Source organism: Paramormyrops kingsleyae, chromosome 24, assembly GCF_048594095.1.
Source record: "Paramormyrops kingsleyae isolate MSU_618 chromosome 24, PKINGS_0.4, whole genome shotgun sequence".
Classification (NCBI taxonomy): domain Eukaryota; kingdom Metazoa; phylum Chordata; class Actinopteri; order Osteoglossiformes; family Mormyridae; genus Paramormyrops; species Paramormyrops kingsleyae.
The window spans coordinates 13888900-13906301 of record NC_132820.1 but is presented as its reverse complement, the minus strand read 5'-3'; the positions used below and the strand labels follow the sequence as shown (position 1 = coordinate 13906301).

Sequence of the window (17402 nt, the reverse complement as noted above, 5' to 3'; positions counted from 1 at the left end):
AATCTCCCAGGACCAAAATAGATGCATACAAACAGGTCAATGATGATAGGAGCTCAGTAAATTCATTAATGAAGGTGGTAGTTGTTTTAGGAGGCCTGTAGATAAGTAGAAGAAGCAATGGTGTATTTGTAATAAATTTTAAAGCAAGACACTCAAATGAGGAGGTATCATGAAGAGACACACTCATAACTTTGAAACAAGAGCGATACAACATAGCAAAGCCCTCCTCCACGACCTATTGATCCAGGTTGACTTATAAATTTATAGCCAGATGGAATAGCTTCATTTAACAACATAAACTCGTTAGGGGTTTGCCAAGTCTCAGTTAAGCACAGAAAATCAAGATCCATATCAGTAATCACATCATGCATATAAAGAGCTTTCTTATTTAGAGATCGTATATTGTATAAGGCAAACTTTACACTACAAAGGTTTTGGCTGTTATTAATAGCTTTCTTGATCGTTACTGGGCTTAAGTTGTTAAAATCCACAGTTCGCTCAGAAGCAGAATTGTTCATATCACAATGTTGTTGAAATGACGATGGGAGGAAAGATTCCTACGTGAGCCCCTGTGGCAGTATTTAGAGCGTCGGTGAATGATGTCCTCATATTGGTTCTCTAAAAGGGCATCGGGTAATCCATATGGTTTCCTTCTCAGACTGATAAGAAATTCCGACGTATATTTAAATATCATGTTCATTGAGTTCGATGGCTTCTGGTAGCGAAGCTCATGGTAGCGCTGACGGTCTAACCACGACCCAAACGATATGAGCCAAAATACCATGAAACGCATTTGAGAGGGTGAATGAACAGTCTTAGACCAGAGTGAACTTCAGTGATGCAACCAATTATAGCACACAGCAACAAGTTAGCGTCCAGTACCTAGCCACAAGTCAAGTCTAGTGCGTTAGCCAACACGCGCTATCCACAAACACTTTAGGGCTGGCGACACCAGGAACCAGACCCCGTAGTGCGATAGTATGATCAAGAACTTACCCACTTGTAAGCAAGCAAAAACTTACCAATATGATATCTGCGGAATTACATGAGAGGGCTCGCACAGACGCGCCGTTCAGGTGACTGAGGCGAAACAGGGCTGCAATAAATCCACAAGCTCGCAAGCCAGGATAACAGCGAGTGAAGCAGTATCCGGACAGTAGGTATAACATCCACTCTGGGGTCCAAAGAAGCGATCAGAGGCCAGTTCGTTACTAGCACGATAGCCGGCAGTTCAGCAGAAAAAAACAGTCAAATAAAATGCCACAATAAAATTTAAGAGCTTAAGTTAAAAGTAATTAAAATAAGAAAATAACAACTATCTCGGGGAGCAGCAGCAGCCAAACGTGCCAGTGTATTCCAAACTATAAATTGGGGGTATTGAGGTCAGTATTGCTGGGTATTCCACACTGCAAACTGGAGGTATTGAGGTCAGTATTACTGGGTATTCCACACTGTAAACAGGGGATACTGAGGTGAATATTACTGGGTATTCCACAATGTAAACTGGAGATTCTGAGGTTAGTATTACTGAGTATTCCACACTGTAAACTGGACATACTGAGGTCAGTATTGCTGTGTAATCCACACTGTAAACTGGAGATACTGAGGTCAGTATTACTGGCTATTCCAGAGTGTAAGCTGTAATTGAAAATAGTCACATTTACTATGTAAAGTAATACTTGTAATGGTGAGGTGATCTTATTTATTTGAGAGTTTCTGTCTCTCTCTCTGCAGGATGCCAGGCTGTAGAGTCACAGAAGAAGGCTGTTCTTCCCTGGCTTCAGCTCTGAGGTCAAACCCCTCACACCTGAGAGAGCTTGATCTGAGCTACAATCACCCAGGAGACTCCGGAATGAATCTGCTCTCTGCTGTACTGGAGGATCCCAGCTGTAAACTGGAGAAGCTGAAGTGAGTACAGAATATGCATTTTTACAAAAAAGAAACTGGACACCAAGAAACCCACAATGCATTTCAGCAGTTATATAATAAACAGCTTCTTTTTTTCTCCTGTTTCCTTATATCCCACAATCTTATAAGCCCTCAATCCATGTTAGAAATAATTAAGCAGTGAAGCAGGAAACATCCATTCACCCATATAACCCATGAAAAACATTTGTGTAGCTCAGCTTAACGGTTCTGTTACAGTTAAATATGCTGACTTTAACATGTAATGGATAAAAATATAATGGACATCAATTAGAAACAGAATGATTGTTAAAATGATTTTCAGTAAATAAATTGTTTTCTAAAAATCCTTTATGTCATGGCCCCTACCCCTGTAAACTGGAGATACTGAGTTGAATATTACTGGGTATTCCACACTTTAAACTGGAGATTCTGAGGTCAGTACTACTTGGTATTCCAAACTATAAACCGGGCATACTGAGGTCAGTACTGCTGGGAATTTCACACTGTAAACTGGGGATACTGAAGTCAGTATTACTGGGTTTTCCACAGTCTTCACCAGCATCCAGCGTTTTCACAACAAGACCATGGGAGACTCTGTACACCCCTCTCCTTGAGGAGATCCTCAATGATTCCGCTACGCAGTCAGATCGAGGTGTTTGTCCTCTTCAGGGTTCTGGATGTTAATCTTTCCCAGACTGGTCTCCTTGCTCTTCACATCCCTACCAGGATCCTCACTGCCATCAGGGTCTGCTTGGGACAGAACTGTGGATGAGGGAGGAAAGTGGTACACAGGAGGAGACTGAGACTGCTGCCTGACCTCAGATCTGGGCTGACATACCATGAAATCATAATTTTATTTGTACTTTCACTGTAATTTCAGCTTCAAAACAGAATTACAGTTGCTTCACGCAGTGGGGAGTTGTAGTGTGGTATGAGTTTAAAGACATTGAGGCAGCGATGGGTGACTGGACTGAAGCCTCAGTGAGGCAGGCTTTATTAATAAATAAAAATGACAGCAGGAAGAGGAAAGTTTGGGCCGGCTGGTGGCAGTCAGTGGTGCCCTCATTCCGAGTCGGTGTCTCTGGGTGTGAGAGACGGTAGATGTGAGGGAGACACTGATGTCTGTTCCCAGGTGAGAAAACAGAACAGAAATAGCGGAAGGCAGGGTAACACGGAGCAGCCGATGTCTGAGGGTCACAGGTGTATCATCCTCACTATGGTTTGGTTTGGAAATGAAATGCTCATTTATGGCCGTTAATTCACAGTGACTTCAGGAACGTCAGACTAAAAGGTGAGCTTCAGTGAGTCGTGTAGGATCACTGTGTTAGAGTTATATCTTTGCAGACAAGCAGCCGTTAAACCCCCAAGAGCCAATCATTGCTGCTGGTCTCTCCCTCACTTTATACAGCTAATTACATGCAAATAGATGGCTGTAGATAACAATGTTTTGATTTCCTTTCTGTAGACTGTCAGGCTGTAGAGTCACAGAACAAGGCTGTTCTTCACTGGCTTCAGCCTTGAGGTCAAACCCCTCACACCTGAGAGAGCTGGACCTGAGGGACAATGACCTGCAGGATTCAGGAATTAAGCTGCTCTCTGCTGTACTGGGGGATACGCACTGTAAACTCGAGATTCTGAGGTTAGTATTACTGAGTATTCCACACTGTATACTGGACATACTGAGGTCAGTATTGCTGGGTATTCCACACTGTAAACTGGGGATACTGAGGTCAGTATTACTGGCTATCCCACAGTGTAAACTGTAATTGAAAATAGTCACATTTACCTAAAAGTAATACTTGTAATGGTGAAGTGATCTTATTTATTTGAGAGTTTCTGTCTCTCTCTCTGCAGGCTGCCAGGCTGCAGAGTCACAGAAGAAGGCTGTTCTTCTCTGGCTTCAGCTCTGAGGTCAAACCCCTCACACCTGAGAGAGCTGGATCTGAGCTACAATCGCCCAAGAGACTCAGGAGTGAAGCTGCTCTCTGCTGCACTGGAGGATCCCAGCTGTAAACTGGAAAAGCTGCAGTGAGTACAGAATATGCATTTTTACAAAAAAAGAAACTGGACACCAAGAAAACCCACAATGCATTTCAGAAGTTATATAATAAACAATCACAAACAGCTTCTTTGTTTCTCCTGTTTCCTTATATCCCAGAATCTTATCAGCCCTCAATCCATGTTAGAAATAATTAAGCAGTGAAGCAGGAAACATCCATTCACCCATATAACCCATGAAAAACATTTGTGTAGCTCAGCTTAACGGTTCTGTTACAGTTAAATATGCTGACTTTAACATGTTATGGATATAATGGACATCAATTAGAATCAGAATGATTGTTAAAATGATTTTCAGTAAATAAATTGTTTTCTAAAAATCCTTTATGTGATGGCTCCTACCCCTGTAAACTGGGTATTCCACACTTTAAACTGGAGATTCTGAGGTCAGTACTACTTGGTATTCCAAACTATAAACCAGGCATACTGAGTTCAGTACTGCTGGGAATTTCACACTGTAAACTGGGGATACTGAGGTCAGTATTACTGGGTATTCCACAGTCTTCACCAGCATCCAGCATTTTCACAACAAGACCATGGGAGACTCTGTACACCCCTCTCCTTGAGGAGATCCTCAATGATTCCACTAAGCAGACAGTTATATCTAGTTATATCTTTGCAGACAAGCAGCCGTTAAACCCCCGAGAACCAACCATTGCTGCTGGTTTCTCCCTCACTTTATACAGCTAATTACATGCAAATAGACGGCTGTAGAAAACAATGGGCCTCATTCACCAATATTTTATTAAGAATTCTCTTTAATTTGTTCCTGCGACATTTAAGAACAGCCTACGTCAGATTCATGACGTGTTCTTAAGTAGCAGAATTGTTCACACCTTTGTTCTTAAGAATGGTGAATCCCACGTATTCGTAACTGAAAGCGCGTGCCAGTTTGTGCTAATTAGCATAGGGAAACTCCCTGCAATTTCCCATAAAAGGGCATGAGACTGTTGGGCCGTGTGCAAGGAATGGCGAAGAGGCGCGCAGGCTGTGAGCCGCTTGGCACTAAGAGGAAACAAAACTTCAGTAATGCTGAAGTAGAAGTATTAATACAATAAAATCCCGTTATAGTGGACTCGCTTATAACGGAATATCGTCTATAACGGACGAGGTCTGCTGGTCCCGGCTGTGCGCCTTTAAGAACATGCAGAAAAAGTATCGGATATAGCGGACTCGCATTTAACGGAATTTCAAAACACAATTACAGTTGCTTCACGCAGTGGGGAGTTGTAGTGTGGTATGAGTTTAAAGACAAGGCAGCGATGGGTGACTGGACTGAAGCCTCAGTGAGGAGATACAGTTTAGTCCCCAGCGCCGCTTTTAGCTGTAGTTTCGTTCGGCTATAACAGACATACAGGCTCCGCTGACAAGGTGCGCAGCATGCCAGTGATATCCAGCGCAGATACGGAGTCGGGATTAATAATAGTCATGCATCTGCTGAGGTAAAGTTGGATTACTACATGTACAATATAATAATCTATACCACAAGTGTGTCTGCTGGGGTGTGGCATGAGAAAATGGTGTCCTGTAGTTGTGTTCCGGCCATACAGCAACTTTGGATATAACGTACTTCGGATATAACGGACTGTTTTGCCAGGTCCCTTGAAGTCTGTTATAACTGGATCTTACTGTACAGGAGGTAAATGTAAATAGACACATGTTATTTAGTAACGTAACCAGTGGATATAAAGCCCCCAAGAAAGCTGATACATGGAAAGATATCACCTTCTATGTGAACGCTGTGTGCCAAATAAATCTAAATGATCTTCAAACATGCGTTCCCTTCTCAGAGCACGATTGGCAAGCTCTTGAAGAAGTAACAGAAATGCCATTTTGATAGCAAGGCCAATGCGCAGAAACAGACCTATTTATAATCCACATGATCGCCGTTACTACCATGAAAATAATTCTTATACTTTAAAATTATTTTTTTATATTTTACTTTTATAAATTATTCAAATACTATCATTTTATCAAATGTAGAATGAACAAAATTGCTATAACCGATTATTATGAACAAACTATCATTACTTAAATGTGCGTACGAATGGTCTTGAGTGTGCGTAGATTCTGTTCTTAGCTAAGAACAAATTCAGATAAGAAAACATTGGTGAATGTCATAATCTTCGTAAAAAACTGCGTACAAATTTGAACGGTTGGTGAATGAGGCCCAATGTTTTGATTTCCTTTCTGCAGGCTGTCAGGCTGTAGAGTCACAGAGAGAGACTGTTCTTCCCTGGCTTCAGCTCTGAGGTCAAACCCCTCACATCTGAGAGAGCTGGTCCTGAGTGACAATGACCTGCAGGATTCAGGAGTGAAGCTGCTCTCTGCTGAACTGGGGGATTTACACTGTAAACTGGAGATACTGAGGTCAGTATTACTGGATATTCCACACTGTAAACTGGGGATACTAAGGTGAATATTACTGGGTATTCCACAATATAAACTGGGGATACTTAGATACTGAGGAGATACTGAGGCCAATATTACTGGGTATTCCACACTGTAAACTGACATTTATTTAATAATTGTAATGGTGAGGTGATATTATTTATTGGGGAGTTTCTGTCTCTCTCTCTGCAGGCTGGCAGGCTGTAGAGTCACAGAAGAAGGCTGTTCTTCCCTGGCTTCAGCTCTGAGGTCAAACCCCTCATACCTGAGAGAGCTGGATCTGAGCTACAATCAGCCAGGAGACTCAGGAATGAAGCTGCTCTCTGCTGTACTGGAGGATCCCAACTGTACACTGGAGAAGCTACAGTGAGTACAGAATATGCATTTTTACAAAAAAGAAACTGCAGGACACCAAGAAAACCCATAATGCATTTCAGCAGTTACATAATAAACAAATACAAACAGCTTCATTTTTCTTCTCCTACTTCCTTATATCCCAGAATCTTATCAGCCCTCGATCCATGTTAGAAATAATTAAGCAGTGAAGCAGGAAACATTCATTCACCCATATAATCCATGCAAACCATTTCTATAGCTTAGCAAAGTTAACGGTTCTGTTACAGTTAAACATGCTGACATGTTATGGATAAAAATGTAATGGATACCAATCAGAATCGGGATGATTGTTAAAATGATTTTTAGTAAATAAATTGTTTTCTAGAAATCCTTTATGTCATGGCCCCTAATTCTCCTCATTTGAATACAGTGCTCCGGTGTAAAAAGTGGATTTAAAAGGGTTTCATTTTTTTAAGGGTGAGCCGGTGTGAACTCACAGAAAAATGCTGTGAGGTGCTGGCTTCAGCTTTAAGATCAATCTCTTCATCTCTGAGAGAGCTGGACCTGAGTGACAATGACCTACAGGACTCAGGAGTGAAGCTGCTCTCTGCTGGACTGGGTGATCCACACTGTAAACTGGGGGTACAGAGGTCAGTATTACTGTGTATTCCACACTGTAAACTGGAGATACTAAGGTGGAAAATAACTAATGATTTCAAAATAAAGCAGGAGTATCTAAGTCTAAAGGTTGAGTTAAAAAATAACATTAGACTCGCTAAGTGGAATGTCGAAAGGAAGATTGCATTGGAGGCTAAGGATGACATAAAAATTTCTTCCAATTTTTTAACTGCAAAAGAGCTCTAAAAGCTGAAATCACTAATCTGCAGGATAGTAAGGGCTTTATACTTGAAAATGAAATTGAAATTGTTAATGATTATTTTACACTGCTGTTCACAGTAGAGGACACGAGTAACTTACCACCATTTAGTACAAATACAGCGTCCTCTATGACTAATATACAGAGCCCTCCACAATTATTGGCAGCCCTTGTAAAGATTTGTAAAAACGGTTAGAAAAAATCCACCTTTTGGTGAAGTAGCTTCATCTCACACTGAAAAAATGAGGAAAAAAAAAACTTAATTGAAATAAATGTATTCACAAAACAACAAATCCTTCATCAAGAAATAATTATTTCCAACAAAACCACATGTGCCACGATTATTGGCACCCCTGCTTTTAATACTTCGTACAGCCTCCCTTTGCCAGTATAACAGCACTGTCTTCTCCTATAACATTTTATAAGGTTGGAGAACACAGAGCAGGGCATCTGAGCCCATTCCTCTATACAGAATCTCTCCAGGTCACCCAGGGTCCTCAGCCCTCTCCTGTACACTCTCCTCTTCAGCTCAGCCCACAGGTTTTCAGTGGGGTTCAGGTCAGGGGACTGAGATGACCATGGCAGAAGCTTGATTTTGTGGTCAGCTCACCATTTTTATGTTGATTTGGACATGTGCTTAGGATCACTGTCCTGCTGGAAGATCCAGTGAAGGCCCAGTTTTTGTTTCCTGGCAGAGGCAGCCAAATTTTGATGTAAAATGTCCTGGTATTTCATGGACTCCATAATGCCATGTACCCTAACGAGATTTCTAGAGGCTTTGGAGGAAAAACAGCCAGACAACATCACAGAACCTCCACCATATTTTACAACTGGGACAAGGTTCTTTTTGTTATAGCCATCCTTCTTGGATTTTTCTCATTCTTTCAGTGTGAGATGAAGCAACTTCACCAAAATGTGGATTTTTTCTTACCCCTTTTACAAAGGGGTGCCAATAATTGTGGAGGGCACTGTATGTATAACTGAGGCTGATGTGGTACAAAGCCTAGCTATGCTCAAAATAAATTGCAGGGCCCTGATGGCATCTTACCTATAGTTTTAAAAGAGATGAGGGATATTATTAGCCAACCTTTACTATTTCAGAAATCCTTATCTGCAGGTGCGGTACCTTCTGATTGGAAGCATGCTAAAATAACGCACATATTCAAAAAAGGGGATAGATGTAATCCAGCAAGCTATAGGCCAATCAGTTTAACTTGCATAACTGGAACAGTAATGGAAGCTATAATCCAAGTGAAAATGGTAGATTACCTGGATTCAAATAACATTCTGAGGGATAGCCAACATGGATTTAGGAGAGGTACTGTAGATCCTGTTTAATTTACTTGAGTTCTTTGGGGAATCTACAAGAGAAATTCATGACAAAAAGGCCTACGATCTACTTAGATTTCCAGTAGGCCTTTGATGTTGTCCACCACAAATGGCTCTTGCTTAAGCTCAAAGATGCAGGGATTTTAGGGACTGTAGCAGCTTGGATCGAAAACTGGTTAACTGACAGGAAGCAGCAGGTAGTTATTAGAGGCACAATGTCACAGTGGGTCTGCATTCATAGTGGGGTAATGCAGGGTTCAATTTTAGGACCATTATTGTTCCTAATTTACATTAATGATATTGACACCAATACATACAGTAAACTGGTTAAATTTGCAGACGACACCAAGGTGGGTGGTGTAGCAGATACTAAACTAGCAGCACAGAGGCTACAACAGGATCTTGATTTACTTAGTGACTGGGCTGATACCTGGCAGATGAAATTTAACGTAGATAAATGCAAGGTCATCCATGCAGGGAGCAGAAATATAAAGTACAGATATTTTATGGGTTCCACTGAAATAAAGGTAGCTGATTATGAGAAAGACGTTGGTGTGTATGTTGATGCTTCCATGTCTCATTCTCGCCAGTGCGGGGAAGCAATAAAAAAGGCCAATAGGATGTTGGGGTATATCTCCAGGTGTGTGGAGTTTAAGTCAAGGGAGGTGATGCTTCGATTATATAATTCCTTGGTAAGACCCCACCTAGAATATTGTGTGCATGTTTGGTCACCAAAACTTAAAAAGGACATTGCTGCCTTGGAAAAGGTGCAACGTAGGGCTACAAGAATGATTCCTGGTCTTAGAGGAATGTCTTATGAGGAGAGGTTAGCTTAGCTGAATCTGTTCAGCCTCGAGCAAAGGAGACTAAGGGGGGACATGATCCAGGTATATAAGATTCTAACAGGTCTCGATGCTGTTCAGCCAAATGGCTACTTTAACATTAGTTTAAATACTAGAACTCTTGGCCATAGGTGGAAATTTAGCGGGAGAACATTTTAAACTGAATTTGAGAAAACACTTCTTTATACAGCATGCATAGTTAAGAGTATGGAATAGTCTTCCTGCTAGTGCAGTGCAAGCTAAAACCTTGGGTTCCTTTAAATCAGAGATGGATAAGATTTTAACTGAGTTATTAGTTAAGTTCTCCCCAAACGAATGGAACATATATCTGGAATGTTTTTTTTTCCTTTTGGATATCTGAAATTAAAATTATGACTAGTAACAATTGGATTGTAGATATCTGAAATGGGAGTTTTTCCTAGTAAGAATTCAATTTCGGATATCCAGAATGTTAATTCTAGATATCTGAAATGTAATTGTGGATATCTGAAATTGAAAGCCCAATAGACATGAATGGCAAAAGTGACGTAATTTCTCCTAGGAAGAATGACGTTGTGGATATCTGAAATGACAATTGTGGATAGGAAGAATGTCATTGTGGATATCTGAAATGCTCTTTTTGACTAGGAAGAATTGAATTACGGATATCTGCAATACATATCCAGTCTAGCGATTGAATGTTAAAACGGCTTGCCATAAGAGCAGCATCGAACATTCTGCTGCTCAGTAACGTTTCCCCTCCCCTTACTTTTTTTTTTTTTTTTAAATATTCCCTCCACCAACCCCCCTCTGCGGAGGGCTGCTTTATCTCTATTTACATATTTATTTATTTATTTATTTGCCTATTTTTTTTTTTTTATTTACTTCCTCAATTGAAGGAGAGGGAGCGGGGGGGGAAGGAGAAGGGGGATAGAGAGAGAGGGAAAAAAAAAAGAGAGAGAAAAATCTGCTTCACTGTCTGCTGAAGAGAGAAAAAGACCAACATCTGTACGAATCACATCGAAAATCAAACGTTAGATGTTATTGAACAGCACACACACACACCCAGCATTACAACTCATGCCCAAAAGCAACAACCAATCAAGATGGCGCGCGCCTGTGAGCACCTGTCCGCACACCTGTGTGCACACCTGTGTGTGTCAGCGCGCTGGTGTTCATAAGGTTTCTCCAAGTAAATGTCTAGTAGTGTGTGTGGGGAGCCACAGCCCCGCCCCCCCAGGACATGAAGCCGACACGGAGGAGACCCGGGCCCCAGACATGCAGAGGCCCCCCAGGGCACGGGAACCCCAGGATGACCACCGCAGGGACAACTGCAGCCCCCACCCAGGAAAGGGCAGAGGTGTGCTCCAGCGGGGGGCCATCCGGCAGCCACATCGCAGGAGCCCCAGGGGGCCGTGGTGACGAGCCCGCAGGCTCCACCGACAGCCGGCCACACCAGGGCAGACCGGAACCCGTGCCCGTTCCCCCCCCACCCCCCAGCCGGGGCCCGACAGAGCCGGGAGGGCCAGGCCCTGCCAGGCAACCGCCGAGAGTGAGCCAGCACACACCAGAGCATCCAGCCCCGGACATCGAGAACCACCAACGCATCGGCAGCCGGGGGCCTCATCCACCAGCAGGGAGTGTGGCGGGGGGAATAGAGCCTGAGATGCTATTTCAGGTGGAGTCTAAGACCCAACCTGACACATGCGTATAGACAAACAGGTGCACACATACACAAGCATACGTTCCCACCCTCATGCACACATAATCAAATATTCACCCGTTTGCCCAACATGGAGACACACAGAAATGAACGCCGTACACACACTCACACTCCCCATATATACTCTATACTCCAAGATCCAGGCACCACCGCCCCCAGAAGGGCAATCCGCCACCAGACCTCGGAGATGGATCCCTTTTTTCCTCTGGCATGGGGACAAGAAGACCACCCCAGACCCCGCAGCAGCCGAGAAGCCCACCAGCCCAGACCCCGACCGGACGGCCAGCCCCCCCCAGCCCCCGGCTCCAGGCGGCGAACAGAGAGCGGGGGTGTGAAAAGACCCCGCGCTTCCCATCCCCTCCCCTTACTAACTGATTTCAACCTCGACTGTTTTACCTGGTCCGTGAAGCATGTTGCTATTGGCAACCCAGATTCAGCCCTGACAGCACCCATCATAAAAGTTACCTTATTTTCGTAGTTTCACACACACTTCAAACGTCCATTGCAGAACTCGTGGTCTTCTATCGCTCTGAATGAATTCCTCTGCTTCCTTACAATCTTTGAATGATTTCTTTTGCCCTTTCCATGTGAAAATAGGCGTGGCAGGGTATACCAATCAGTGCTTCATGTTCAGCTCCTGTAGGCGTCTTTTTACCCTTCAACCCTTTCCTCTTCTCTGCCAGCTCCCTCGTCTGGTCCTCGAAGAAGGACAGCTTATAGTCCTCAATCCTCCCAGCTGATCCCACGTTTCTTCTTTGACACCTGTAACACTCAGTCTCGCGCTGTTAACCCTCTGGGGTCTGAGGCCTCTCAACCATTTTATTGTCTGACATGCCTTGACATTTTTAAATATTTCACCTATCTAAAAAACATTTATCCCTAAGGGTTACATTTGCTTTTATCCAACACAAACTCCATAAAGCACCAATAATCTGAGACGTCTTAGAATGTTATTATTATATTTTTTGTTAAAATCAACTTTAAACATATACTTTTCAAAAACCTATTTTCAGACATGCTGAGAATTTGTAAAAAATCACATTATAGACATTTCTAGGTAAGACTTTTGAGCTCTAAAGCTTATAGACACAGGGGTTGGCTACACATAGGTGAAAGTGACATTCTGAAATTTTATGTGGTTTGATTACTAAAGTGTTAGAACTTTGGAGTGACACTCTTTTTCTCAAAGTCAGTGGTCTTCACAATGAATATTGATGAGATAGGTGTCCTCACACCTGTAGTAGTTTGCATACTGTCAATGGCCCATCAGTCTGGAATGTCACTGCACCCCACACCCATCACTTTGGAAAGGCAGTTTGAAACGCAAGAAAAGTAGCAACAATAAAATCCCATTCACAGTTTATTGGTAGATGGAATGAAAAATGAAAAACTGTGACCATATAAATATAGAAAACGATAAATATGATGCAATGACTATTATTAATGCTCTGGGGATGAGAAATTTCTGTCAGATCCCAACTGCCGGTCCGCTGACTCCAGAGAGTTAAGCGCAGGAAGCGAATCAAAATGGTCCTCGGTAGCTTGTGTGGTCCAGGCCCCAGAGCCATAGAGCGGTGTGCAGGTTCAGTCTCAAATTCCTGGCCTGTGAGGCCAAGCCCCTCTGATATGATTCTTTCCACGTACCTGCATCACTTTGCCCGTCTGCTCATTGTTTTCTTTCAGTCCCACCAGCCTTATGCTATTTCTCCTGCTCTGGCTTTCTAGGTCTTCCACTCGTGTCTATAGAGTCTCTAACTTCTTGTCGTGTTTCTCTACATCTTTCTCCATTCGAGCGTTTACATCCTCCATATCCTGGTTGTTCTTCATCTCCAAGCCTTACTTGCATCTTGTCCACTGCGTCTTTCAGCTCTTTTGTTGTCTCTTTAATCGCGACAATGTCCACCGCCAATGTTTCCTTATCTCCTCCATCACTTTGTTATCGCTCGTACTTTCAGTAGGCTCGTCGCTGTCGGCCATGTTGTTTCTTGTTAAGGGCTTGCTTCACTTGGTCATGTTTTGAAAAAAGTTTGCTTTGGCACTATTTCACCGCTAATTAATGCTATTAAAGTATTTAACTGTGATATAATGCTCAGAATTTACCCTAAAAATTAAGTGTGTGTTACCAAATAATGAGATTAATTGATGTTCTGTCAGGAGCTCTCCAAGTGTGCAGCCATCCTTCTCGGCGGTCCCACGTGACTCCATGCTGAGCAATATTGACTAAATTAAATAATCTACGGATGTTGTCCGAAGCGTGTCTTGTCTTGATGAAGTCTGTCTGATCAGGATGGATTATAGTAGGAATGACTGTCTGTAACCGAGTAATGCTTTTCAAGTCTCTATTCATTAGTGAGAGTGGCGGGTAACTGGAGGGTTGTGTTGTGTCTTTATCAGGTTTCAATAACACTGTAATTGTTGCTGTGCTCATATGTGATAGGATTTGTAATGTATGTTTAATTTCTCTTACTAGTCTATTGTAGAGTGGAGATAATACGTCCCAAAAATGTGTATAGATTTCTGCAGGGTAACCATCTGGTCTGGCCGGATTGTTGTTAGGCATTTGGTTGAGGACCTTATGGAGTTCTTCTGATGTTAATGATGCATCAAGGGTATCTGCTAGTTTATTGGTTAATTCGGGTAAGTCTAGATTATTTAAAAATGATTCTATATCAGATTCGTCTGGTTCTTGTTCTGAGGAGTATAGGTTGATATAAAATTTTCGGAAAGTACGTGTTGTTAATTTTAATAACTCTAATAATTATTAGAGGAGTCACTTTTACTTAATAGTAATACTTGTAATGGTGAGGTGATCTTATTTATTGGGGGAGGGGGGGGTTTGTCTGTCACTGTGCAGGATGTCAGGCTGCAGAGTCACAGAAGAAGGCTGTTCTTCTCTGGCTTCAGCTCTGAGGTCAAACCCCTCACACCTGAGAGAGCTGGATCTGAGCTACAATCACCCAGGAGACTCAGGAGTGAAGCTGCTCTCTGCTGTACTGGAGGATCCCAGCTGTAAACTGGAGAAGCTGAAGTGAGTACAGAGTGTGTCTGAAACACTACAGATACTTATGCATGTATGTGAAGAAGAGGCACCAATAAATAAATGGATACAGCAGCACTACAGTATGTCATTCTGCTTCTCCTATAGTGTGGACCATGGTGGAGAGTGCAGGACCAGACCAGGCTTAGAGAAATGTAAGTGTGTTTGCATGTTTTTATTAATAATCCCATTAATAATAGTTTATGGTTGTATTCACACAGTTGTTGTGTTGAGTGTGTTTTCTGCACTTTGTGTAGATAGATTTCCATGTTTATGTTTAGGTGAGTTTCTCTGTGTCTTTTTAGACAACATCCAAATGAGAAAAACAAAACATCAAAATCATCACCAAAAGCACTATCAATTCATTTATAAAAATATTTTTTACAAATACATTATAGCTGAGCATATTCTTTTTGTGTGGGAGTATAACAAGAAAATGTGGTAAAGGCTTATTATCAGTGCCATACCATCCTCGATCGTGGTGGGTTTCTAAAAATTGGGATTGGGGTGGGTTTCTAAAAATACCGGTTTTAGTGGTTAGAAGGAAATACACTGACTTTTAGTATTGATCTCTGGTGCCGTTTTGTGGTAAATATGCTTGAGATGAATATGTCTGATGAATGTTGCTGCTCTGTAATTTTATTTACCCATAGTTACACTGTTAGTTTAGCTCACACAGAACTTTGGCAGCTCTTCCCGCTAGTGTCACACGCCATCCGACATTTCTTGAGCTATTTCATATACTTCAGTTCCCGTTTCATTAGGGGAAGCTGTGCTGTTTTTATACTGTACAGAAACATAAAGTGCAGGCTGCCTGATGGTATTAATAATTCTTCCTCCTGCCTACAGACTCCTGCCAGCTGACACTGGACCCCAACACAGCAAACAGACACCTGTCTCTGTCAGGGAGGAACAGGAAGGTGACATGGGGGGCAAAGCAGCCATATCCTGATCATCCAGAGAGATTTGACGACTGGTGCCCCCAAGTTCTGTGCAGAGAGAGTCTGACTGGCCGCTGTTACTGGGAGGCTGAGTGGGATGGATATGGAGCCCTGATAGGAGTGGCTTATAAAGGAATCGGGAGGAAAGGAGGGAGGGACTGTCAGTTTGGAGCTAATGACAAGTCATGGATTCTGTGCTGTGGTCTTGACAGTTACTCTGTCTGGCACAATAATAAACAGACTCGCATACCCATAGAGCCCTCAGACCCCCGCAGAGTAGGAGTGTATCTGAACTGGGGGGCTGGTGCTCTGTCCTTCTACAGAGTCTCCTCTGATGGACTGACCCTCCTGTACAGGGTCACCTCCTCATTCACTGAGCCCCTCTATCCAGGGTTTGGGGTTTATCTAAACTCCTCAGTGTCACTGTGACGTGTTGATGGTTCTCCTGGCAAAAAGGTTTTTAACCTTTATAATCCTTTTTACTCTGAAATGTATATTTGACAAAAATAAATGCCTGTGTTCAGCAAGCCGAATAAACATGAAAAATATAGTTTTATAGTTATTCTCTCTGACTAACTATAACTAACTAAATGTAATCCTGACTGGTGGGGGGGGTTTCTCCCTCCCCTGTATATGTACATTTTATATATTTATGTCTATTTACTGTATTTCCTCCCTGTACAATGACAGTAAAGGGTTTCTGTTCTGTCCTATTAATGTCCTGCTTCAGCATCACCCAAAGCATAACTGAGTAACATAATGAAACCACAGTCTAGTGGATTAAGTTAAATTCATTTTATTACTGCAGCTGAACATAACTAACACAATGACACTCAATCAATGTATATAATAATTAGGGCTGTCAAAATTAACGGGTTAATGCGGATTAATCCATCATCATAATTAATCTGATTAAAATATTTAACGCAATTAACCCATCTGCAGCGCAGAATGACTCAAAATCTCTGAAATGTCTCTGTAAACCCATTTTGGGCAGTTTTGGTGCATTCCTTTTGCCCTGGTACCTTGTACTCCGAGTCGGATTCCGAGTTTTGAAGCCGGAAGTGACTACATGTGCTCCTGTTTCTCGGAGATCCGAGAAATATCTCGGAGCAGCACAGAGGATCCCGAGTTCAGAATCCAAGATGGCTGCGCCCTTTATCAACAGAAGGGAAAGTTGTAGTTTTATACTGTTTAAGTACTACTTCTCATTTGTGGCTCATTAAATCGGTCGCACACACTATACCATCCAACTTATCTGTGGACGTGTTGCTATTGAGTTTTATACGTAAAGCACCACGCGTAATGTGTTATCAACTGATATTGCTAACAATGGCAATTAACCGGGATAGAATTGGATTTCATGATTATTTGGATTATTTGTCGGATTTACGGTTCGGGCTAAAGTGAATGAAGATAAAGACCATTTAAACTGAGGTACCTTAAATCCGACAAGTTGTCCGGTAAAGCAAAAAATCTTGCTTTTTGATATGGCTCCATGGTATTGCACTTCTGTGGCAGATGGAATGCATCTGACTCATGTTCAAGATGTTCAATAAACATGTTAAGTGCATATATATTCCCTTTTTTCTTGAGTCTGTTTGCTCATGCAAAATGAAATGCGATTAATATAGATTACAAATGAATGATAATTAATTGTGATTAAGTAAGGAATAATTGACGACGGGCCGTTGAATTATTAGAAAAATAATGCACACCCGAGGTGGTGATGCGGCCACGACGCGAAGCGGAGTTACACCTCGGGTGTGAGGTGCCGTTACACCTCGGGTGTGCATTATTTTTCTAATAATTCAACGGTCCGGAGTCAATTATTCCGCTTATACTACGGTTGCCACACCTCAAGACATCGATCAGATGATATATTTCAAGGGATTCGTCCGGTTTTTCTACTTAAATCGCTATTGTGAGTAGGATTATTTCTTCCGCATCTCATCCAACGACTCTTTTGCTAGTTCCAAAA

At 42.2% G+C, this 17402-nt stretch overlaps 1 protein-coding gene across 1 annotated transcript in view; it reads left to right on the top strand.

Moving 5' to 3' along the window:
- Nucleotides 1-16134, top strand: part of LOC111854350 (uncharacterized) — a 37558-nt gene extending 21424 nt beyond the window's left edge. Inside the window, exons 11-19 of the mRNA XM_072706733.1 lie at nucleotides 1735-1908; nucleotides 3374-3547; nucleotides 3763-3936; nucleotides 6163-6336; nucleotides 6550-6723; nucleotides 7170-7343; nucleotides 14298-14471; nucleotides 14589-14635; nucleotides 15330-16134. Of these exons, the coding sequence (XP_072562834.1) occupies nucleotides 1735-1908; nucleotides 3374-3547; nucleotides 3763-3936; nucleotides 6163-6336; nucleotides 6550-6723; nucleotides 7170-7343; nucleotides 14298-14471; nucleotides 14589-14635; nucleotides 15330-15850 (1786 nt within the window). The 3' untranslated portion in view covers nucleotides 15851-16134. The remainder of the gene's footprint in view (nucleotides 1-1734; nucleotides 1909-3373; nucleotides 3548-3762; nucleotides 3937-6162; nucleotides 6337-6549; nucleotides 6724-7169; nucleotides 7344-14297; nucleotides 14472-14588; nucleotides 14636-15329) is intronic.
- Nucleotides 16135-17402: the final 1268 nt, after the last annotated feature.